Source organism: Aethalodelphis obliquidens, unplaced genomic scaffold (assembly GCF_003676395.1).
Source record: "Aethalodelphis obliquidens isolate GAN/ISIS:26980383/991018 unplaced genomic scaffold, ASM367639v1 scaffold8, whole genome shotgun sequence".
In the NCBI taxonomy this organism is placed as follows: Eukaryota; Metazoa; Chordata; class Mammalia; order Artiodactyla; family Delphinidae; genus Aethalodelphis; species Aethalodelphis obliquidens.
The window spans coordinates 5,612,038-5,634,893 of NW_020837952.1; the positions used below are offsets into that span (position 1 = coordinate 5,612,038).

The window sequence follows — 22,856 nt, forward strand, 5'->3', positions numbered from 1 at the left end:
TGCCTCGTCAGGTCTCACCCTGCCTGTCAGTCCCTCTTCATTTATGGGTTCTGAGAAGAAGTTCCCAAGTTACAGAATTATCAAGACGTCACAGATTGGAGTGTGGAGCAGGCTTGGCCTCCTAGGAGAGATATTTTTGAGATCACGTGGGTACTGATAGGCAGGAGCCTAAGTTAATAAGAATAGCCCTGTTGATGGGGGAAGAAAGGTGAGGAGGACCTCATTTCCTCCCCTCCCCAAATTCCCATGAATTTGTGGCTATGCTGCCCTCTGGTGGCTGAACTCTGGTTTAGCAGGACATGAACATCTTTGCCTCTAACGATCGCACTAGCATTTCAGCACCCCTCTCTGTCCTCTTCCTGGATATTAGGACAGTCCTAGAGGAGACAGAGGATCCTGAGGGGTTCCCTCACTCTGGTTTCTCTTCAAAGACCTCAAGGCCATGTTGGTTAAGCATGAGGGCTTTCACAGTCAGGCAAGGCTGAATCTGAGTCTGTGACCTTGGGCAAGTTACATAACTTCTCGGGACCTCAATTTCCCCTTGTGTAAATGGGGTTAATTGTACCTACTTCACACATTTAATTTCTATCAAATTAAATGAGATACTGTATGTAAACTATTTAACACTCCCTCTATGCACCAGAATACAATGGGCAATGAAAACAAAACAAAAACCCAGCTGGCTTTCTTCTGATTTAGTTCTGCGGCCTTTTCTCGAAACCCATTTCATTATTTTGATTTAGGAAAGCCCAGGTGAGTCTCTGGACCATGGTCCCCCACCTTCAACTTGGACCTCCCCCTTTGTATTCTTCCCTAACCCTCAAACCCAAAGAGAAGGGATTCCGCTCCCTTCTCTCCTGGAGGTGCTGGGGCCAGATCTGGCGGGGGCTGGGTGATGAGCAGAAGAGTCAAGCCTTTCTTTCACCCCTTCCATCATCTCTTTCACTTAAGAAAAGGGAACCCCCAAACTAGTTCCACAGTTGCTGGGGGTCATACTCTTGGCTCCCAGTGGAAAGAAGCTGCAAGAAACACAAACATTTCCTACCCACCAAGCGGTCTGGTTCCAGGAAAGTTCTGGAAAGAGTGGGGATAGGACAGATTCCAGCTCTGGTCAGTGGGGGCACCGGGCCGGGTTTATTGCACTTGCAACAGAGTTTAAATAAGTCCCGGGTGTCCGGAGCCAAGGTGAAGGGAGGGTTGGGCAGGGAGAGGAGGGGCAGCGTCAGTGCAGCTGGCGGGCAGAACCCAGATCCTGCAGGCCGGGGGCAGCGGGCTCCCCCTTTCTCCAGGGGACTAGTAGGGCCTGTGTCCGGCCAGTGTTAAGGTTCCAGATCTGTTGCCATCGTGGCCCCTTCAGGGTCCTGGGCAATTCCTGACTTCTCCTGAGTCAGAGGTGGATTGGGCCTCCAGGCCCAGGTCTGGAGCAGGCTCAAATGTAGTCCTGGATCTGCCTAGTTAGGTCACCAATGTCTGAGTCTGGGTCCCAGATCAACCCCAGGCCCCAGGTTCGATCTGGCCCTGTTAGAGTTCTGATTCCCCTTGCAGCTGGTTCTGGGCCAGCGTGGATCCTGGTGTGGGATCTGTCCTGAGCGGGGCCTGGGGCACCATCCACGGTTATTGTTCCTTGTTGGCCCACCGGGGTGGGGGCTGTCCAGAGCTGCCATGTCTCGCTCCCCAGGTTCCAGGTTCTTAGCTGGGGGCTTCTGGCAGGACTGAGGAGAGATCTTTGCAGGCTGGAGCTGGACAGGAAGTCCTGGTGGCACGTCTGAGCCGGAGAACTGGGATTGGATCCCCCAGTTCTGGTTCCAAGTTGTTTTCAGGAAACTCTCCAAAATGCAAAGGCTGCAGGGAGGCTGGGGCCTCTGTCCCTGGATCTGAGTTCCCCCATCCATGAGGAGGGCATGTGTAAACGAGGGTCCTTCACAGTGCATGGGGGGAGGGGATCCCCAGCTCCACACCTCCCGGCTCTGGCCCTTCAAGTATGTCTCTGGGCTGGGGAGAGGAGCTTCTCCCTGGCCCTCAGCACCTTCAGGAAGCACCCAGCCCCCTCCCTGTCAGTAGACTGAGGGTGGGGGGACTGGACCTTCAGGATTGGGAGTCTGGGATCGGGAGAAGTCAGGCATCAGAGGTGGCTGGAGGCTTGAGCTGAGCTTTCTCCATGGCGGTGCCGTATGGGAGGGAGCGTTTGAAGAATCCGAGCTAATGAGGGGAAAAGGAGGGAGAGTTGAGTTACTCTGGTTCCCCTTTCTCCGCAGATCTTATCCCAAGGCGGGATGAAGATGACTCTAGTGCTTCCAATCTCCCCATCTTGCAAAAGTGGCCCAAATTCAGTCTGTTAAGACCACCTCTCCAAGAGGTCCAGTGGGTTAAGAGGGCTAAGGTTGGGGGTGCTTTGGTGCCATAAGAATGCCCCCAGTTCAGCCAGAGACGGCACATAGGTGTGAAGTCAAGTTCTAAGTCTCATTGCCTAGGAGTGGCTGCCTCTCGAGAAGGGTTCTGAGGCTACTTCTAGGGTATGAACGATCAGCGATGGCTGCCATGGCTTTCTGGAGGAAGTGACAGCACAGATGCCACATACTGGCCACTTGGGAGTAACACTGATTTTGAAAGTAGAAGTAAACTTATCAGCTTGAGTCAAGAGGACTTTTTCTAAGCTAGGGGCTGTAGAATGAAGGAAAGGATCCCATAGGCAGTGTCCAGACGGGATGCCCGTGGCCAGGGAGAGGTGGGGACATGTGGCTGGAGAACTGGTCTGGAGGCAGACGCTTGGGACTGTGCTGCCTCAAGGGCAGAACCTGGTGAGAGAGAGGCCAGGTCAGGTAGGATGTGGCTGACCTTGTAGAGGATATAGATGAGCAGACCTAGGAGCAGGAGGCCAATGAGGACGGCTAGAATAATGATCCACAGCGGGACGCTGTGGCTGCCTTCCGCCTTGATCCACTGCACGGCTGTGGCCACCTGGGAGCAGGTCAGGAGAGGTCACTGAAAAGCCGTTAGTCCTTCCCACCCTACACTTGGCTCCCACTTGCCACTGGACCTAGACCCACCTTTCCCCTTCCGTCTTGGGCTAACAGAATTCTGATCTTCAAAAGTCAAATTCCTAAAATGTGCATTATTGTCTCTTACTTTTGGGCTTTCACACCTGCTAGTTCCCTCTCCCCAGAGAATATTCCTTTCCTGACTGGTTAGCCTGGTAGATCCTATTTATCCTTCAGGTTTGCTTAAACATCCCTTCTTCCAGGAAGCCTTCCCCGACTCTGCAAGCCTGTGTTCGAGTGTCCCTATGATGTGTTGCCATAAACATGCTGGCACTTGTCACACTGTCTTCTCACTGCCCTGTCCATCTTGCTTATCACTGTATTCCCAGGACCTAGCACAGTGCCTGGCACACAGTAGATGCTCAATCGATATCTGTCACCATAATCAGGCCAGCCCCCGTCGCATCCCAGTGCTAGCGCCAGGCCCAGCACTCCATCTTCCTTGGCCCCGACCTCTGGCCCGGGACTCACCTGCAGTTCCTTTCGGGGAAGCTGCCGAGGCAGGATACGGTAGGGCATCTTCAGGGCTTCATACACAGCTTCACACTGCAGACTGAATGGCTGGTGTTCCCGCTGTGGGTGGTGGAAAGGTGTTCAGGGTGGCCTCTTATGGTATCTAGGAGGTCACTGGGCTCCCCATGGTCTGGCTCTGGTTATGATCTTTCCCTATTTTGGAATCATTCTCTTCTGAATCTCTCTCTGTGTTCCTTATATGAGATAATAAATGTGTAACTGAAGAGTTACAATTAGATGACAGCATGTTCAATAGAAAAAGCATTGTTTTGGAATCATGAATATGGGTGAAGCACCCAGGATGACGCCTGGCCTATAGGATGCACTCAATAAATGACTGCTCTCTACTGTTCCTACATCTGCTTGCCTCTCTGTGATGGATATGTCTTCCGTCCCTGTTTTCTATCATTCTCTGCCACTGGTCTCCCTCCCGCCCTGCCTCCTCTGAATGGGCCAGGAAAGGGAAGCTGTCGGTCCCAATGTGGCCACTAGGTGGCGCCAAGGACACACAGCCCTGTCCAAACAAGGGTGAGGGAGGGGAGCGCGGCTGCCTGGGTCCCAGTCACCAAAGCGGGTGGCTAGGGCAGTGGGGAAAGGAGCGTCAGTCCAGGCAGGCCCGAAGGTCGGGGGTCAGGACTGAGGTGAGGCTCCCTCACCTGGAGGAAGGTCTTGGCCCAGACGCGGAAATGCAGTAGCAGACTTCGGCTCTCTTGCCGGTGCAGTGGCCCCAGCTCGCAGCGCAGCCGGAAACACTCGGCCTCCGGGCATTTCTGGGAAGAAAGCGGAGGCTTGAATGCGGCGTTCCGCCCTGCTGGTGGCTCTGAGGATGCAAACAGATACTCAACGCTTCGACCCAGACCTCATTCCCAGGAGGACTTACCAGGATCTGAGGCCCTGAGGAGGCAGGGCTCCGGCCTGGAGCATCCCGTCTTTGCAGCCGGTGGTGCTGGGAACCCTCGGGATCCAACTGGAAGAGGAAAGGGACCATTAGCTGCCTCTCTCACCTCATTACAGCCTCTAAGTCAGCCTGCCTCTGGGGTCCAGAGCAGCTTCGACCTGGTCTTCCACCCATACAACTGACCACCTCCTGTGGCAAGGCACCGACCTCAGCACTGAAATACCGAAACGGGTGAGACTTGATCCTTGGAGTTTACAAGGAGGAGATGTCAGTAGATAATTAGGGCCCCGTGCCTGCCTTGGGGCCTTTGCCCTGCCTGTCCCCTCTGCTTGGAATGCTTTCTCGAGTCTTCACACACAGGTTCACCCTTGCCTTTCATGCCTCAATTCACCTGTTCTCTCCTCAAGAGGTTTTCCCTGATGCCTCAAACAGGCTCCCAGCCGGGCCCTGCCCTGCCCCAGCATTTTAGCACTGCACTCTCAACACTTCTCAATACCTGTTTCTCTCTCTCTCTCTCTCTCTCTTTTTAATTTTTATTGTCTCTTACCCTCCACTAAAACATAAGCCCCATGAGAGTGGGGGCCTTGTGAGTTTTGTTTGGTGCGATCTTTCCTGAGCCTGTAACATGGCTCAGTGCATTGTTGTTTATGTGTAAACGAGCTTTAAAACAGGCACTGGGGCCCAGGCGAGCGGCTCTGAGGAAGGCTTTCCGGAGGTGGTGGTGCCAAGCTGGGCCCTAGGAGTACACCAGGGCAAGACGTCAGGGAAGGATACTTCAGGCAGAAAGACAGAAGGGCAGTGCATAAAACAGTCTTTTCCCCTCCCAGGGTCTCAAGGTGTCTGTGGGCCTTCGGACCCCCTTCCAGTGGCCTCAGTCCTAGCTCCAGGCACACCCTACTTGGCTCTTCTAGTTTCCCGGCGACCTTCCCCAACCACCTTCGACTTGGTCCCCTCACCCCCAGGCCAGTCCCCAGGCCCCTCACCTCTAGGCCCTGTGGGTTGGGGGGGTGACTGGTGGTGCAGTTGCTGAGTCCTGTGACCCTGGTCACGTAGAGGAGCTGCTGACCTTCCAGAGCCTGGGGACAGCTGAGCTCCAGCACGCCCCGGCTAATGGAGCTGGGGCCCAGGTTGATGAGCTGAGGAGAGGAGGGCACGGTGATCATGGGAAGGGAGGCAGTGATTCTGCCCTGTTGCAACCCAGGTCCTGGTGGCCCGCTCATGCCTGCTGCGAGTCTCCCATCTCAGGAGCGAGGGAGGAAATCAACGGGCAGAGGCGAAATCCTCCCCAGCCAAGCCTCCTGGAGGAGGCGGCTCCATCCTTCCCCCACCACTTTTTTTTTTCTTTTTTTGAAGGAACTTAGCTCCCCAACTAGGGATTGAACCCGTGCCGCCTGCAGTGGAAGCGTGGAGTCCTAATCACCGGACCACCAGGTAAGTCCCCATCCTTCCCTTCTAAGTTGCTCAGCTGGCCAGTCTCTCACACTGATCCTGCCCAGGACTTTCTCTCTCACTCCCCACTCCCCCTCTCTTGCTCTCAATCCCTCAGGCTGGTCCCAGCCATCTGTCACTCATACAGCTCCTCCTTCCCTGTCATTCATTCTAGTCCGGCCCTCCACTCCCAGTAGCACACCTGGGGACCAGGGCCTCCCTGCCTCTGTCCCTCCTCACCTCATACACATGGTGGACAGCAGGGCCCACGTCCCCCTCCTCCTGCGGCTGGTCTCGGGGATGCCAGTCGGTCACAGGGAATAGCACTGCCTCGGGCTTGGAGACACTAAAGAGGAGGGTGGTTTAGAGGACAGTGGAAGGTACCCCATCCCATATGCATCCTTTCCTAGAAGTCCATCTTGCCTCCCAGAGAGCCCCATTTTGCCCGGAGAACTGACCCGTTAAGGGAGACCTGGGCCTGAGCTTCCACAGAGAGCTGGAAGGAAACCACTTCGCTTTGAGAGTTGTTGAGATTCTTGCTGTGGGATGGAGGAGAGACTCAGGTGGTGCTGGAGCCCAGCCAGGAAGAATTTCACCTGCACCAGACTCCGCCCCTGCCCCACCCTCCTCGGCCCCGCCCCCAACTCAGCCTCAGCCTGGCCCCACCCACTCCCTACCTGAGGATCTGGAAGTCAAACTGGATGGTTTTCTTCATGTCCCTGAGGTGCGGGACTGTGAACCGAAGGCCACCCCAGAGCTGGAGGACAGGGAGGGAGGACAAGGGGGCTGTTAGACTGGGCGTCTGCCAAATCCCAATTGCAGCCCTCCTTCCCTATCCCACAGCTCTGCTCAGGGTGAGCCGGTCACTTTCCCTTGGGTCCTCTCTCCTGTCCCAGACTTACACTGGCTCCCGCCTTCATGGGGTTGCCCAGGTCACACACCAGCAGGCGGCTCTGGTTCACAGCAAAGTAGTCACAGCTCAGGCTGGAGAAGTTCTGGAGGTGGGGTGGGTGCAGGTAAGGCTCTGGTGTCCCTGTGGCAGGATCTCCCAAGCCCTGCCTAAGAGTCCCCTCTCACCCCTGGGTGTCTGACGAGTCCTGAGTACTCAGCCTCCGGAGGGGCCGTGACGCGAAGCTCTGCCTCGTAGGCGCCGCCCTCACCCACATTCTGGGCATGGAAAGTGAGGTTCAGAGAGTTCTTGTCGCCCAGGTACACGTGGTTCTGCTCTCTGGAGGGGACACACAGGGTCAGGGACACTGGGGAATTAATCCGCAAACCAAGACAATGGGCCATAACAATAATAGACACCGTTTACTGAGTTCCAACTCTATGGCAGGCACTAGGCTAGATGCTTTATGTAGATTATTTCATTTAATCCTTCCCCAAAGCCAGAGAAATAGATGCTCTTATTCTCACTATACAGATGAGGAAGTTGCATAATTTCCCAGGGTCACACAGCCAGCTAATACGTTCCTATTCTACTTTTTCACATGCCAGGTGCTTCCAAGCTCCATGTGTTCTGCTAGGAGACCTTGGCATCTGGAACCCCCCAGCTTGACGTCAGCCTTCACTTACCCAAACACTTCCAGCTGTAGGTCTGGCACACAGATATTGTCTTCTCCACAGTCCAGCAAGATCTGAGCCTGGGGAGCAGGGCAGCCTTGAGAGGGGGAGTTGCGACCCCCTCCTAAGCTGTCGGCTCCCCCCTCCAGGGCCCCACCCCTAGCGGCCCAGGCCCCTCTCCTCCCGGCCCGTCTCCCCACCCTGCCCTCACCTTGTCCTCTATGCGGCTCTTGCTCTGGTAGTGTAGGACTGGCCGAAGGCCGTGGCTGTCCACAGGGGCTTGGGGGTCCAGGGAGAAGTTGAGGGCGATGTGAATCGGGGAGAGTTTGTCTCGAAACTCTGACTCGTTCTGGGGCCGGGGGAGAGGGTTCACAGATTCAGGGGACACAGGGGACTTGGTCCTCATCCTCTCACATCTCCCTCTGTCCACTCAGGACCCTCCAGAATTCAGGTGTCCAAACTTGACCATGCTCATTGCTTCAGAGGCAGCCTGGTTCCCAGCTCCTCCAACAGAAGGGCCCCCTTCCCCAGCCTCCCAAAGTCCCAGGCCCTTCACTGGAATCTCCCTGTCTCTTTCCCTTCATGAGGGGCACCCAGTTCTACGTGGCCACTCTTCCCAGGCCAGTCCCGACCCTGCCCCCGGGCCCATACCCTGAGGTAGATCTTCATCTCTCTGCAATCCTCCCGAGCCCCGTTCTGGATGAGCAGGGTCTGGGTCAGGGTGGCCTGTCGGGAGGCCAGGAACAGTGCCCGCCGCGCTCCACCCTTCTGCTTCTGCCAGTCCAACTGGAGCTCCACCGTGAAGCCTGCAGCCGGGCACATATGTTAATGAGCATCTGCCCCTCCCTTCTAATCTATCCAGAGAGATAAGAGGTCCCCGAGTCCCCAGCCCCTCCATCTCCATCCCAGTGCCTGAAAGGTTCAGGCAGTCTCTCCCTCACCGATGGAGTCAGGAACGTGTTTTCCAGAAGCATTGAGGCAGAAGCTGAGATTGATGCTGGAGGAAGACCAAAGGGAAAGCTGGTGTATCCAACTGGAACAGGCATCCTATTCCCTACCTGCCTCCCAGACAGACCCAGACTGGGACAGTCCCATTTGTCCACTTTCAAAGACCTGGTCTCCCTCCCCACTTCCAGGCACAGATGAAACACCCCCAGACTCCATCCCCGCAGTCTCCTGGGCACCCCACTCACCAAGACGCAGGGTTCCCCCCCAAGCTGCAGCTATGCTCCTCTGGGTTGAACATGGCGGGAAAGATGGTGAGGGAGGCACTGGCAGACACGATGGGGCGACCCCTGCCAAGAGTGGGTGTGGGGTCAAAGAACTAAGACTGCTCAGGAACCTGGGCACAGGAAGCTGACGCCCAAGCCCCAGGATCCCAGTCTGTGCACTTCCCCAAACTCGGCCCTGTTGAGAAATCCCCCAGTTCCCACGTCTCCCAGGCTGCCCCCTGCCCAAGTTCATACCTGTACACCACAGCCTTGTCTACACCAAAGGACCCCACAATCAGATCTGCAAGAAGTCAAGAAACTACCCCTTACAGCAAGCCCCAAATCAGAATCCTTCCCAACCCCTTCCAGTTGCATTGTTCAAGGAGGCCGAAGTGAGGGGACACCGCCATCTGGTGGCATCATCCTAGAACTGCACCCAAGAGCTTAGGAAAGTGCATTAGAGGGGCTAGGGTTCTGAGACCAGGGAATTCTAAGGTGAAAGGGGCCGCTGGCACAACTCACCAGGGTATCCGTTGCCATCCAGGTCTCGGCCTCCTCGAAGGGCAGAGCCAAAGAAGTCCGGCGTGTGGCCAGCTGCCCACAGGGGCAGCAGGACCTGGGAAGGCTTAGAGGCCAGGCCCCCTGGGCCCCCAGGGAATACAAACACCACTCCCTGCTGGTTCTCCCCACCAAAGGCAGCCCCAACGGCTACATCTGCAAGACATACAACACACAGCAGTCAGCAGGCCAGGAATCCAGGAGTTCAAATCTCTACCATCGGACCCCAGGACCCGGGATCCTATTTTCCCCATCTGTCATTCCCAGTATTCTAACCTCTTCAAGCCCCAAGACCCAGACATTGGGATTAAAATCCACACACCTCCTGGAGGAGTCACTGGGGGTCTTGGGTATCTTATCTGACAGCCATCTCTCCCCAAATCCCTTCTGACTCAGGCCCCCACTCCTCCTCAGCAACTTGAGCCCACGGTGCTTACCATTGTAGCCATCCTGGTCCAGGTCCCCCAGGGGGGTCAGGGAACTGCCGAATCGACCAAACTCATCATGGCCAGTGAGGGTAAGGGTGGGCACAGGCTCCATGCCGGCCGGCCGCTGCAGGTAGACGTAGACCCTGCCCACCTCCTGCGGCCGCCCGTCGGCTGTCCGCTCCATGAGCAGGGGCGCCCCTACCAGCAAGTCGTCCAGCCTGAGGGTACGGGAAACGCAGTTATCCTGAGGCCCTGCCTTGCCATGTCCCCTCCTCAATCCCAGAGCCAGGAAATCCCAGGCCTCTTGGATCCGGGCTCCTTCCCACCCAAGTGAGAGACCTGAGGTCTTCTGGTCTTTGGTTCTCAGCTCTCTCTTTGCCCCTGAGCCTAGAGAATGCAGGCAGGAGGAGGAGAATGCAGAGAAAAACTCTCCTTGCGTTTTTCTGTCCCGTCCCTACTCCTCGTCCTGTGCTGTGCCCCTTTCCCACTACTCACCTGTCCCCATTGATGTCTGTGGCAGCCACTGCATAGCCAAAGTAGGAGGCCATCTGGGAGGGACAGAAGGGCAGCAGTGGGTCAGAACTAGGGGGTCAATCAACAAGGGCTATGAGGGGAAATCAGGGACTCCAGGGAGCCTGAGAAGCTGGGCTGAGCTTATGGGCTCAGGGCAGGGGCTTGGTTGGCAAAGGGCCAAGCTGGGTTGTGTGTGTGTGTGTGTGGTGGGGGGAGAAGGTGTCCTCACCTGTTCCCCTGAGAAGTTGTAGAGGGACCGGATGTCTGAGCCATTAAGGATGGTGACCTGGGGACGAGGAGATATACCCATTGGTCCCAGACTCCCAGACCATCCCATGGGTACAGGATACCCAGGGGCAGGCATTCCTTGAAGACATAGATCACTTGTCTCCTAGTTCCCTCCTTTGCTTTGCCTCACATTCCCATCTCTATATTGGGTAGCTCCATCCCAGGGAGACTTCATTATTTTCCTCCATGTCACTTATCAACTACTACTGACAGATTTCGTACTTATCTCTCTGTTGTGCCTGTCTACCTACTAGAGTGTCAGATAAGTGAGGGCAGGAGCCTTGTTTTGTTTTTTGCTTTCTCCTCAGAGCCTAAAGTAGTGCTTGGTGAGCAGCTGACACTCAATAATTATTAGCTGAAGGACATCCACCAGCCCTCCCAAGTCACAAACACTCATGGCTCCCCCGACGTGCCCCCCTTAGTGATGGGCCCTTCCGGTCCCCTGAGGCTCTCGACTCCCTCTTCTCTTCCCCAGTCTTGCAGCTGTTCCTCTGGTGTGAGCCCTCCCCCAGGACTGCTGGAGAGCCCCCTGGCCTCCCCCTGCCTCGGGCTCTCCCTTCCCCTCAGCACCCTTCCTCCATGGCAGCGGGACCGATCGCCCTAGAGCCGGTCTAGGAGGGATACGGCTGGCTTGGAAATCCGTGGTGGTTCCCTGAAGCCACGGCCCAGTCTCAGCCTCTTGGCTGGTCCTCTGACGCCCTGGAGAATCTGGCCCCAACCTATCTGTTTCTGCCCAACCTCTCTTTAGTCTCCTCATGCCCAATCAGCCCATGCTGAACTGGCTTGCATTTTTTTCCTTTCCTTCCCTGCCTCTTCTCACGCTCCCGCCCAGATGCTCTCTTTCCTCATCTCCACTGGTCTTTCATAGGACATTTTCTGTCCATCCCTGCCCTAGAAAAGAGGTTATTCTTCCCTCTAAACTGCTATATCATCTTGACCACTTTTCTGAAATTTATCCTAGTGCAGAAAGAATGCTGACTTTGGAATAAGACAGGTCTGGTTTTAAATCTCTATCCAGCCACTTACTAACTGGGTGATCTTAAACAACTTACTTGGTCTCTTTGAGCCTCAGCTTTCTCATGTGTAAAATGTGAATGGTAATATCTCCCCTGATAAGCTTGTTGCGAAGAATAGAACTCATGAGTGGACAGTGCCCGACGCACTGAGGGGTTCGTGAATAGGAGCTGCACCTTCGATTACAATCACTTGTGTGTCTTATCTTACATACTTGATTAGAAGCGCCTTACAAGATGGGGTATGATGTCTTATTCATCTTCTTATCTCTTACCTTGCCCTCATAAATGTTGGTAATTGAATGGACTCCTATAGCGTTCTTATCTATATCCTTTTTAAAGCACTCGCCATGGTCTAATAATAACAGCTACAGTTGTACACTGCCGCACAGTTCGCTAAGTACTTTCACGTGCATTATCTCGCTTCATCCTTACAAGAGCCTTGTGAGGTCAGAACTATTATTATACCATTATAAAGAGAAGAATGAGGCTCAGAGAGGTTAAGCAGACTCAAGGTTTTTATGGAATGAAGTGGGGTAGGAATAAATCACAGATTGATTCATCCAGAGTGAGTACCAGAACTCAAACACTGGTCTGACCCAAGAGCCCGTGTTCTGATACACTTTTTTCACCCCCCCAAACTGCCATGCATGGTTCTCTGTGATTAGCCAGGGGACGGGAGAGCAGAGGAGGGAGGGAGAGTCAGGCTGGGCCTTACGTAACCATAGGTGAGGTTCCCTTTGGGCACGCCAGCAATGAAGTCTGTAGAGGGAAGAGAAAGTTGTAGGCTAAGGGCAGGGAAAGGGGAGTCAGACAAAAATGGTAAGTATCTCAGTCCCTGTGGCTCTGGGTCCTGGGTCTCCATCTGCCCCCTCCCTTGGCCCCAGCCTGGGGACACACTCACCTTCTGTGTCATCACCACTGAATTCACCTACAGCCACAGAGTATCCTAGGAGACAGGGTGGGCGGATATTAGGATTCCTGCTTTGGGGACCCCTCTGTCCTGGCCCATCCTCAATCCCTTCCCCACCCCTACTGGGCCTTCATAGTCAGCCTCCACATGACACATAGGGCAGGAGGCTGGGGATGCCTGGGTAGGAGAAGGGAGGCGGGGTGGGGGGGGTGAGCGAGGACAGGGGCCCCTGAGGTGCTCCCCCTGCAGCTCCCACCCTGTTTGCTCCCTCACCCAGGTAGCTGTCATCGTAAATGGAACTGGCCTGGCGAGTCTGCAGCTGCCCCCGAACTGGGTTGATCAGGTACCCGGGGTAATAGGATTCTGCAATCTGCTCCTGGGTGGCGGACAGGATCTGGCCTGGGGAAGGGGATAAGGAGGGGATGGCTGGAGGAGGAGGTGGCAGGGATGGGGGCACTGGGGGCTGACTGGGTAGGATTTCAGAAGTCTGGTTCAAGGAGGGGAAGCTTGTGGAGGGTGGTGGGAGAGGATGGGTAAGTCTCAGGAAAGGGAGAGGAGAATTGGGACGGGGGCAGAGGAGGGAAGGATGGTGATCTCGGGCTGGGAGAGGGAAAAGAGGCCAGGTGCGGGAGACAGACGCAGGGAAAGAGGAGGAAGGGCTTACCTTGCCAGAAATAGCTCCCTGGTCCGCCCAGGACCACACGCCCAGTCTGTGGGGGGAAGGAGGTGAGTCCACATCTGGTCCTGATTCCCCTGCATCCAGCACCCACAGCCACTCTCCTCCCAGATCCCTCCTCACCTTGGTGAACTCGGCACTGAAGCCCCCTTGGCAGTAACCCTGCCCTGCTGCCCGGCTGAAATCTGCAAGGGGAGAAGGTGGTGGGAAGGAGCTCCACACAGATGGGTCAGGCAGGAAAGAGCAGGAAGCTTGGGGAAGGAGAGGGGAGAGGGGGCCAGAGAAAGGACCTCTCTGGACCAGACAGTGAGCATCAAGGCTGATGGGGGGCAGGGGACCGTGGGGCTTCACAGAGAAGGCAGACTCGGGGCTCGTGCCCCCTCTTGCCCTACCTGAGCGGCACGGCGCATACTCCAGAATCCGGGTGAAGTTGTCTGTGGAGAGGTAGCAGGTGCCCACGGGATCGCTCAGCGGCTCCTTCTCGGTGCGCCAGCTGTAGAGGGGAGCACAGGCCTGGGAGGGCCCAGGAGGAGGGGGGTCCAGGTTTAGTCCAACAGGACCTCTCTTCCCCGCCTCCCCCACTGTGCTCTGCTAACCGCAACCATTGCCCCTCCTGCCCACCACGCCACTCAGCCTGCTGGCCCTCACCAAGATGGAGGAGCCATGGGCTCGCACCGTCGCTCCGAACCACTGCAGGGACTTGTACTCCACAGGCTCCTCTCCCTCGAGGCTGGACGGCGGCGAGGACTCCAGGATCCGAGAGCCTTGGGGGAGTGAGAAAGGGGAGTCATGCCAGCTGTGGGCAGCTGAGCCCTAGAGCAGCCCGTGCCCTCAGCCTGGGGGCACCCAAGCACTTGCAAGCCCTGAGCCCATGACTCAAGGGAGGGGGAGTGGGGAAGGTCCTTACAGTCTGCCTGTTGTAGCCTGACTCAGCTTCCCCTGCACGCGTGCACACAAGCCCATGTGCACACGCACACACACACAGAACCTGGGGTTTCTAGAGGTGCATTCCCCTGGTCCGCCTGCCTCCTCACCCAGCTGGGACAAGGATGCTTGTGGTGAGGTGGGGAAGAATGGCTAGTTCCTGAGAGGGCTACCCTCTGGCTGCACTTCTCTGTCTGTACCTGGGCCTGTGTCTCTAGCAGCACGTGTTCTATGTCCTTGACCTTTCTCACGTCACTGAATCTCCGCCCCTCGTGTCTGCGTGTGTGCGTGTGCGCATCTGTCTGTCTGGCTGTCTCTCTCCTTCCAAACCCTCTCTGCCTCTATGGGGCAGCCTTTTTTATTCCTCCGCTTCTCATCCGTCTTCCAGGTTTTAAAAAGAAATCGGTCGCTTTTGTGCTCTTACACCACCCCTCCCCCACCGTCTCCATCTTTTGATGCTCTCCTCTTTTGTCCCCTCACCCCAGTTTATCTCTGGAGCCACACTGCTCAAGTTCATGTCCTCGCTCCACCTTCTACTAGCCGTGTGACCTTAGTCAAGTTACTTAACCCGTTTCCTCACCTATAAAATGGGGATAATAACACCTCGCGCCATCGTTGAAAGGATTAAGTGCGTTAATATATGTAAAGTGCTTACAACAGTGCCCAGTATATAGCAAGTGCTCTTGAAGCGTTAGCTGCTGTTATTATTCTTTCTCAGCCTGTTTCCTTCCATCCCTCTCTGCATCTACTCCAGACCTTAAGCTCCTTGAGGGCGGGGCCTTAATCATGTTTCAATCCCCTGCAGTACCAGCACAGAGCCTGGCACGCATTATCACTTAGTCAGTGCTTAGTTAAATGAATCGAATAGGCTCTGTGACTCTCCCTGTCTTTGTCTGTGTTACTGCCCTGGCCTCCCTGAGTTGTGGGTGATTCAAGGAAAATGAGAGCCACATGTTTCTGAATCATGCCCGCCCTCCTTGGGCTGGGCTGGGCTGGATTGGGAACGTGGTGTGAGTGCCACGGGGAGCCGCTGCACCGCTGCACGGAGCTGGAGCCCCAGAGCCTCAGAGCACGTGGCCGGGGAACTGGTCAGGCTCCGCCCCTCGCTCCAGACCCCACCCGGGCCCCGCCCCCTAGCCTCAGCCCCACCCCTTAGTCCCTCTCTGAACCTCCCCGACCTACGAAGAGGGTTACCTTTGCTGTCAAATTCAATGGGGGTGCACTGTGCTGGGCTGGTGCCCCAGGGGCAGAGGTAGACGGCACCGCCCTGCAGCACTCCCGGCTGGCTGGTGTTAGCCTTGGGCGCTCCCACCAGCACGCTGACCCTGCGGAGGGGAAAGGAGAGGCAGCTCAGGGGGGCTCCTAGCTCTTCTCCAGTCTCCCCAGGCGGGAAGGACCCAGGCCTCTGGGCCAGGGTCTGGGTGGGCGTGGCACAGATGCCCCCCGGGTTGTATTTATATCTCAGAAGATGCCACAGATGCCAGAGGCCCAGGCCGGAGTCAGGCGGTCCCCATGTGCTGCTGTCACTAACACAGCCTCTCCCGCCTCCCCCCAGTCTCTCCCCTCCTACCTTCCCCTGTCATTAGAAGGAGGAACCAGAGTCAGTTCTGGCAAGAGGCCGGGGCCAGAGCTTCTCTATCTCCTCTATGGACCTGCCAAGACTGGAGATGCAGCCCCTAGAACCCCAGGGTCCTCTTACCTAGCCTATATACCCTCTCCTCCCAAGCCAAAGCCCTTTTCTGGGCAAAACCCAGGCGTCCAGCTGCCCAGCCCTGGGGCATGTCAGAGGAAAATGTGAGTCTTGGAAACCAGGCAGAAGTGGAGAGAGGAACTGGAGAATGGTGAAAGCAAATTGTTCCCCTGGGCCTGGGCGTGGACCTGCCCTCACCCTGGGCTCTGGTGGGACCTCCCCATCCTGGCTGGGTCTCTGTCTCAGCCTCTGAACCCCTTTCCCATACACTATTGGTCAGAGTCTGAACTCAGATCCGGGTCTTCTTGGGTCTTAGTTTTGGACACAGTGCCTCGTTCCCCCGAGACGACGAGGAGAAGTTTGCCTTTGCTGGGGGTCCTATGTAATGGGGTGGTGACAGTTAAGGTCCTGGATAATTTTGCTGCCTCTGGCTCTGCCTCTATCATTCCTGGGTCCCTTGCCTCCAAGACCTCTGTGCAGTAGTCAGCCTTCTGGGCTTTCTCCTCCAGAGTCTCCCATGAGGCTGCATCTGGCAGCCGGGGCAACTGAACCGGTGTCCCTGCCAGCCGCCAGCCTCGGCCTCTGCTCTCCTCCCATAACTGGCTCTGGCACTGCTTCTCCATCTGTCCCTCTGCCCCTAGGACTGCTTGCTCTCTTGGTTTTGGTTTTAGGGACCCCCCTCTCTCTCATCTCAGATCTTGGGCTTCTCCATCTCTGTTGGTTTCTGGTCCCTTTCAGCTTTCAGCACTCCCAACACCCACCCTTTTCCCGATATTTGGATCCCTTCATTAGCCTTTCTTACCAGAAGTCCCCAAGTCGGGGATTACGGTAGAGGTCACAAAAGCGGGTGTGTGTGTGACGGGATGGGAGACAAGAGATACATCGAGTAGGGGTGGGGTGGGGGGTCCAAGAGGAATAGGAATGGGAGCACCAGAGAGAGCAGCTCCAAGGGGCTGAAGCAGAGAGTGAGGGCGGTCTAGCAGGGCCAGAGGGTGAGGATGGGAGAAGAAAGGGTCCAGAGGGATAGGAGGGGAGGCCTGGAGTGAGAGTTCCTGGAGTGGTGGGGGGTGGGGTGCCAGCCTCGGTTACCCTGGGGACAGGAAATGTTTACTGCCTGCGGCTTCCTGTCTGTTTCCAACCTCTCACTTCGCCGTTTGTCTCCCACCCGCCCGCCTGCTGGGCCCCACCCCTCTCACTCAGGCAGTACATTCAGTAGGGGGGTGGGAGCTGGCTACTCGGAGGCACAGTGACCTGGTTGGCTGCCAGGCCTAGTAGGTGAGGTTGGTGGTGGGGAGAGATTGCATTGCCCCCGGGCTGGGGGAGGAGAGAGGGGTGCAAGCCTCTGTAGCAGAGGCAGCCGCAGAAAACAGCAGTGGTGCAGGGGTTCTGGGTCAGGCACTAGCTCAGTGTGGACTTGGGAATACCCTCTCCCTCTTCCTCTGGGTGAAGAGGTTGAACAGGTTATCTCAAAGTCTTCCAGAGCTCCCATACTCTTCCAGGAGAGCGTAGGGGCTTGGCCAAGGGACCCTGCTCCCACCCCCAATTTTCCCACCACTCTGTGGAGGGGGGCTGAGCCTGGGTGCACCTGGGATGGCCTGAGGAAGAAGCTTGGAGTTTGGCAGGGCGGGCAGGTGAGAGAGAGGCCTTTCAAGGCTTAGAAAGCCCACAGACTTGTGGGCCAGGGGCATATGCCATGGTTGCGTGAAGGTTCAGGAGATCTGGGGTACAGGCAAGGGACACAGATCCCGACCCAGACTTGCCCCGTGCCGCCCATGGCTTATACCTGAGGATGCAGTGGCCCTTCCTTCCCAGCTCCTCCAAGTCAGTCCAGTAACTAGTGCCCTCCCCTATGTGCCAAGAGAGGCGCCCAGTGTCAGGGGTGGCACGTCACATACCTTATCCTTATTCTCCCACTCCTGGTTCCTGCCTCCTAAATCCTACAGCAGTTGGGTTCTACTAGGGGTCCAAGAAGGTAACAATGGAGGGTCCTTGGGCTCTTTTCAATATTTCAGAGAGCCTAACGGAAATCATGCATTTACCTGATAAGGCAGCCCAGGCTAATTAAAACCTCAAGTGTATTTGCTTTGGGCCGGAATTATATCAACTCCTGTGGGGAACCTAGTTATCTCATATTGGTCAGAAGCTCTGATTGGCAGCTATAGACGTCTTCTTGTTCTAATTTTTGGTGGATAAAAAAAAAAACAGGAAAAAGGAATGAATTATTCCTTCCTAAATGCAGCTTGGCAGATAAACTCTTCCAAAATATAGAGACCAAGGGAAGAAATAAATTGCCGTAATTCATTTTGAAGCCTCGGAACTCTGATGTTCTAGAGCTGCTTCTTGGAGACACAGGCTGCCTCAGCACCATGGTTTGAAGACTTTCTTGTAGATGCCTCAGGGCTGCCACATGGAGCGAGCAGAGGCCAGTTCGGTCCTGACACTCCTCTCCATCTTCTTTCAGAGCAACCTCTTTTCTCTGTTTTATTTTTTTTCTTTTTTGTGGTACGCGGGCCTCTCACCGTTGTGGCCTCTCCCATTGCGGAGCACAGGCTCCGGACGCGCAGGCTCAGCGGCCATGGCGCACGGGCCCAGCCGCTCCGCGGCATGCGGGATCCTCCCGGACCGGGGCACGAACCCGTGTCCCCTGCATCGGCAGGCGGACTCTCAACCACTGCACCACCAGGGAAGCCCTTTTCTCTGTTTTATATAGAATGCCCTGATAAGATATCATTTGAATTGAAAGGAAGGAAGGAAGGAAGGAAGGAAGGAAGGAAGAAGGAAAGGAAGAAGGGAAGGAAGAAAATAAAAAACTGTAACAAAAAATACTGCTGACCTAGTCCCATGTCCTCATTGTACAGATGGGGAAACTAAGTCCCAGAGAAATTAAGTCACATGTCCTGGGGTCACTCAGAATCCTTCTCAACCTAAGAACAGAAGCCAGGAATCCTGATACCTAGGCCACTGTTCTGGTCTACCCCGTTGCCAATTTGTTCCCTCCTCTCCTCGCCACTATCTCCCCAGCCAGGCTTCTGATTAACCAAGTTCCTGTTCAATACATGGTTACTGTTTGACTCTATTGGCCTGACAAGGTCGGGGGTGGAGAGTAGCAAGTGGACTGGACCCAGCTCCTGCAGGTCCTACGGCAGCCCTGGCCAGGCCAGAGGAGACACCTGGTTCTGGGTCCCCCAGTGTAGTCTCGAGGGAAATGCCTGGCTGGCTGGGAAGGAAGAGTTGCCTCCACTTGTGGCAGCTCCACATGGCGAAAGAGCTGGGCTAAGGCTGGTGCACCTTTCAAGCGCATGTCTTGGGTCAAGTCACTTCTCCTCTCCAAGACTTGAATTCTCTACCTATAAAATGATGGGTTGCCCTTGAATGGTCCCTAAACAAACTTCTAGTTCTAAACTTCTATGATTCCTGAAGCTTCAGTTCATAGACACGCATAAAATGGGAGCGGTAATGCTTCGTCTGTCTAAGGCAAGGATTTTTGTAATGATCCGACAGAAAAATTGATATGAAAGTGCTAAGGAATGTGAGGCACTATTATGACTATCTCTGCCATAAGCAAATATTAAAAGTGAGTAAGAAATAGTGAAAATCTTAGACAAAGAACTAGGTGGTGTCCAGGGAAGAGAGAACCAGAAACAGAAGATAGCTACCTCATAAAAGTCATACCTCCACGTACCGACCACCCTCCACGGACCAGGTGATTTTTATATATATTGTCTCGTTTAGTCCCCAGAACAGCCTCATAAGTTAGGTGTCTGATTTTCATGAGAAGACCAGGCTCCAGTATTTAAGTCTTAAGTAACTCAGCCCAGGTCACACAAAGAACAAGTAAGTGGTGAGGCCTGGACGCACACCCAGCTTGGCCTGACTTAAAGCCTGCCCCTTTCCTACTGTGTAACCTCTCTAGTGCTTACCCTGCCCTCTGATGCTGTTTCGGTTTCCACAGTGAGAGGTGATAAAGGGGGCCAAGAACACTGAGGCCCTCCCTCTCCAGAAAAGGCCCCAGGTGAGGGGCTACATTTGTCCCCCGCAGGTAGGAGGGGTTGAAAGTCCCAGATGTGGTGGGGAGGGAGGTCACTGGTGAGGTGGAATGTTCCGAGTCCTATTCTAAGAGTGCTTTGTAGAGAGAAAATGAGAGGGGGAGGTGCACAAGCTGGACACCTGGGTTCTCTTGGGAGAAGAGATGAGCAGAGGGGAGGGGGAGGGGAAGAGACTGCTGGGTCCTGCTTTAGAAAAGGGCTTTTGGGACTTTAGGATCAGGCCAGGGGCCAGACAGACACCTAGGGAACCAACTGGGAGTGTGTGAAAGTCCAGATGTTTCAGAGGAGTGTTTTAAAAGGGAGATGACACTCTTGTTAGGTGGGAGTGGGGGTGGGATAAGAGGAAAGTTAAGATACAGATAACTGGATACCCTATTGTGGGGGAAGATCCCTTCCCCTCCCTCCCTCCCCCTTCTCTACCCCGTTAGGTTTGTGGTAAGGAGTTGCAAGGGGCCTGGGGGAGGCCGGGCCTGGCAGAAGCTCCAGGCCAGGGTGATGCAATGGGGTTTGGGCAGGAGGCCAGGGGGGTGGGGTGGGGGCTGGGTGGGGACCTTGAATAGCCCAGAACCAACAGCTGGGGCCTAACCATCCTCCAGACAAAGGAGAAATATGCCCCATACCCCAAGTGAATTACCTAGATTAACCCCTTTTCTCCAAAAATTAAAGGAAATGAGTAGAGCTCAGTTAACTGTATCATGTGTAGGAACAGCTCACCTCTGACAGAGGTCCTATCAAAGCTGGATACCAGGGGTGGTTGTGCTGGTGGCGATGGTGGGGAGCAGTGGCAATCTCAGAGCCCAGAGATGCAGAAAGAGGATTATTCCAGACATCGTGGAGGATCAGGCATCTGGCACCGGGGAGTCCCCGTCCCACCCCAGGAGCAGCTTCCTTCCCCTCTTACTCCCCCCACCACATTTAAACAAACACCCTTCTTCTAATGTTGCCTAGCTCGTTTCCCCAAGCCCGTGGGCTCCCCATTTTCCTGGCACACAGGGTCCGCTCTGCTTGTCACCCTGCTGAGCTGGGAATGGGGATCCTCCTTTGAGACTTCCCCGGTCTCTGAGGTCCTGTGTTCTGACGCTCTTGGGCCCTGCGAGCCCGCGTCTCCCCAGCTTCCGACCCCAACCCCAGAAGTCCCGGTCTCAGCTCAGCTCCAGCCGACAAGCTACAGGAAATCAGTTTTTCTCTTCCTCCCAAGAGCTAGAGGAAGAGGGAAACCGCCCACCCCCCTTCACGGGCGCGCACACACCCCTCCCGACACATCCGAGCCCCCGCCCTTGGCTGAGCCAGCCCCCAGCCCCGGCGCCCCCCAGGACCAGGGTCCCGGGACTCTCCCCAACTTCCCGGATCCCCTCTTCTGAACAGAGATTGGGGGTGGCGGGCGGAGTAGGAGACCGAGGAGAGAGGGGAGGGAGCCGCCGTCCCCCTCCCGAGTCTTTCCCAGTCTGAGTTGAGGGGGGAGGGGAGGGTAAGGCTGGCCCCCATTTAACCTCCGGACCCCTTCAGCCTCCGACTCCCTTCTTACTACACACAGCTCATTCTGCTTCGACCCGTTCTCTCTCCGCACAATGGCCCTCAGGGGTCCCGGGGTTCCCCAGTGCTCCAAAATGCCCACCCTGGCCTCCGCGCCCCCTCTCCGTCCCCATCCGCCTCCGGTCCCGGCAGCTCTCGGATCTCAGCCAGAGACCCTCTGCTCTCCATTCCCGCGCCCTCCTCTCTCTTGGCCCCAAGACCCCGGCCCAGACTCCTCCAGCTTGCAGCTTCGTGTCCTCTCCCCACCCCACACGTCTCCCTGCTGATCGCTCTCAAACTCCTGGCCACCCTCCACGCCGGCCACTGTCCCCTCCCTACTCCAGCGCGGGCCCCCAACTCCGGCGAGGGCCCCCAACTCCAACCCTAGTCCTTCCAAACTCCGCCTCCCAAACTCAAGCCTTGGTCCCCTCCAGACTCCAGCCGCGCCCCCTGTCTCCAGGCGCGCACCCCCGACCCCGCCAGCCCGCCGCCAACCCTCCTCAACTCACCCGTCTGTCCCCGGCCGGTAAAACTCCACCGAGAAGCCGAAGAAGGAGCCCGGGGGCCCGGAGAGCACTGCTGGGGCCTCCGCGTCTAAGTTGAAGCCCCCGACCCTGGGCGGCGGCGGCAGCAGCAGCAGCAGCAGCAGCGGCAGCAGCCGGGATCGGCGCCGGGGGCCCCAGCGCAGCTGCACGGCGAGGAGAGGGGACCCTGGCGTCCGGCTCCCCATAGCACCCGCTCTTCCCTGTCCTGGGGCCACCGACCCGGAGCCGCTTCCTAAACCTCCCAGAGGCGAATGACTCAACGCGGGGAGGAGTTTGCCAAACTCCCGGCTGAGCCCTCCCCCCGCCTGCCGGGGGGGCGGACGGGGGGGCATTCCTGGGTCCCTGGAACGCTGAGCCCGCGCCCCCCACCCCGAAGGGGCGTGGGGGGGGACGCACCTCTCCACTTCCCTCGCCCCAGCCCCAGCTGGAGGCCGGTTGTCTGGACTGGGTCAGACTGGGCTGCTTTGGGCTCTTCCCCCTCCTTCTCGCTGCTTCCCCCTACTTCCTCCCGCCTCCTTTCCAGATGTACAACGTAAACGCTCGGAAAAGGAGTCGGAAAAAGGGAGCGGAGAATTTCCTAATGAGGAAAGGAATCACCTCCGGAGGGCGGAGGGAGTCTGAATATGTGTGTGGGGTCTCCCTCACCAATTCAGGGAGGAGGCTTTGGGGTCTAAAGGCAGAGGAGACACCTCTGGCATCTGGCCAACTGGGATTCCCCCTTTGCCTTCCGGGGCCATGGGGTGCCTGGGTTCCAGCCAGCTGGATTTGGGACTCAGGAGTTGAGGCACAGTGTGCTCCCAGTCAGGCCGATCCGATGGAGGACCTACACCGGCTCTCCGCTCCCTGCCCCCTCCCCCCGCCCAAGTTGCTAGAATTGAAAACCCAGGAGTCCAGAAATTTGGGGTTACTTCACCAGGAGGATTCCGGTCCAGGCCTCCCCCTTTCTTGGTTGCAGGATATGGAAACCTCTGCTGAGTCCCTTCCTAGAACCTGGCAGTTGACCAAGAGCCTGGTAGTGGGAGGGGGAAAGGGTTGCTTTGGCCCTTCAGTGTCTTCTTGATCAAACTGGCCTGATTCCTACAGACCTGGAGAATTGTAG

At 56.3% G+C, this 22,856-nt stretch overlaps 1 protein-coding gene and 1 long non-coding RNA gene across 2 annotated transcripts; one reads left to right on the top strand and one right to left on the bottom strand.

Moving 5' to 3' along the window:
* Nucleotides 1–603: 603 nt before the first annotated feature.
* Nucleotides 604–22,231, bottom strand: ITGA5 (integrin subunit alpha 5). Its single transcript, XM_027106538.1, has 30 exons — nt 21,722–22,231; nt 15,159–15,289; nt 13,689–13,804; nt 13,433–13,553; nt 13,164–13,225; nt 13,029–13,074; nt 12,638–12,763; nt 12,356–12,400; nt 12,170–12,213; nt 10,380–10,436; nt 10,133–10,185; nt 9,647–9,855; nt 9,174–9,365; nt 8,907–8,952; nt 8,634–8,735; nt 8,382–8,437; nt 8,092–8,246; nt 7,652–7,789; nt 7,453–7,520; nt 6,955–7,105; nt 6,780–6,872; nt 6,555–6,634; nt 6,336–6,416; nt 6,118–6,223; nt 5,433–5,585; nt 4,432–4,518; nt 4,208–4,321; nt 3,510–3,611; nt 2,836–2,958; nt 604–2,199 (listed from the first exon to the last, which is right to left on the bottom strand). The coding sequence occupies exons 1-30, from the start codon at nt 22,087–22,089 to the stop codon at nt 2,116–2,118; spliced, it is 3,309 nt and encodes a 1,102-aa protein (XP_026962339.1). The 5' UTR covers nt 22,090–22,231; the 3' UTR covers nt 604–2,115.
* Nucleotides 4,525–7,467, top strand: LOC113620556 (uncharacterized). The gene is made up of 3 exons (XR_003432831.1): nt 4,525–4,680; nt 5,803–5,880; nt 7,375–7,467. It is a non-coding gene; the product is annotated as an uncharacterized LOC113620556 (long non-coding RNA).
* Nucleotides 22,232–22,856: the final 625 nt, after the last annotated feature.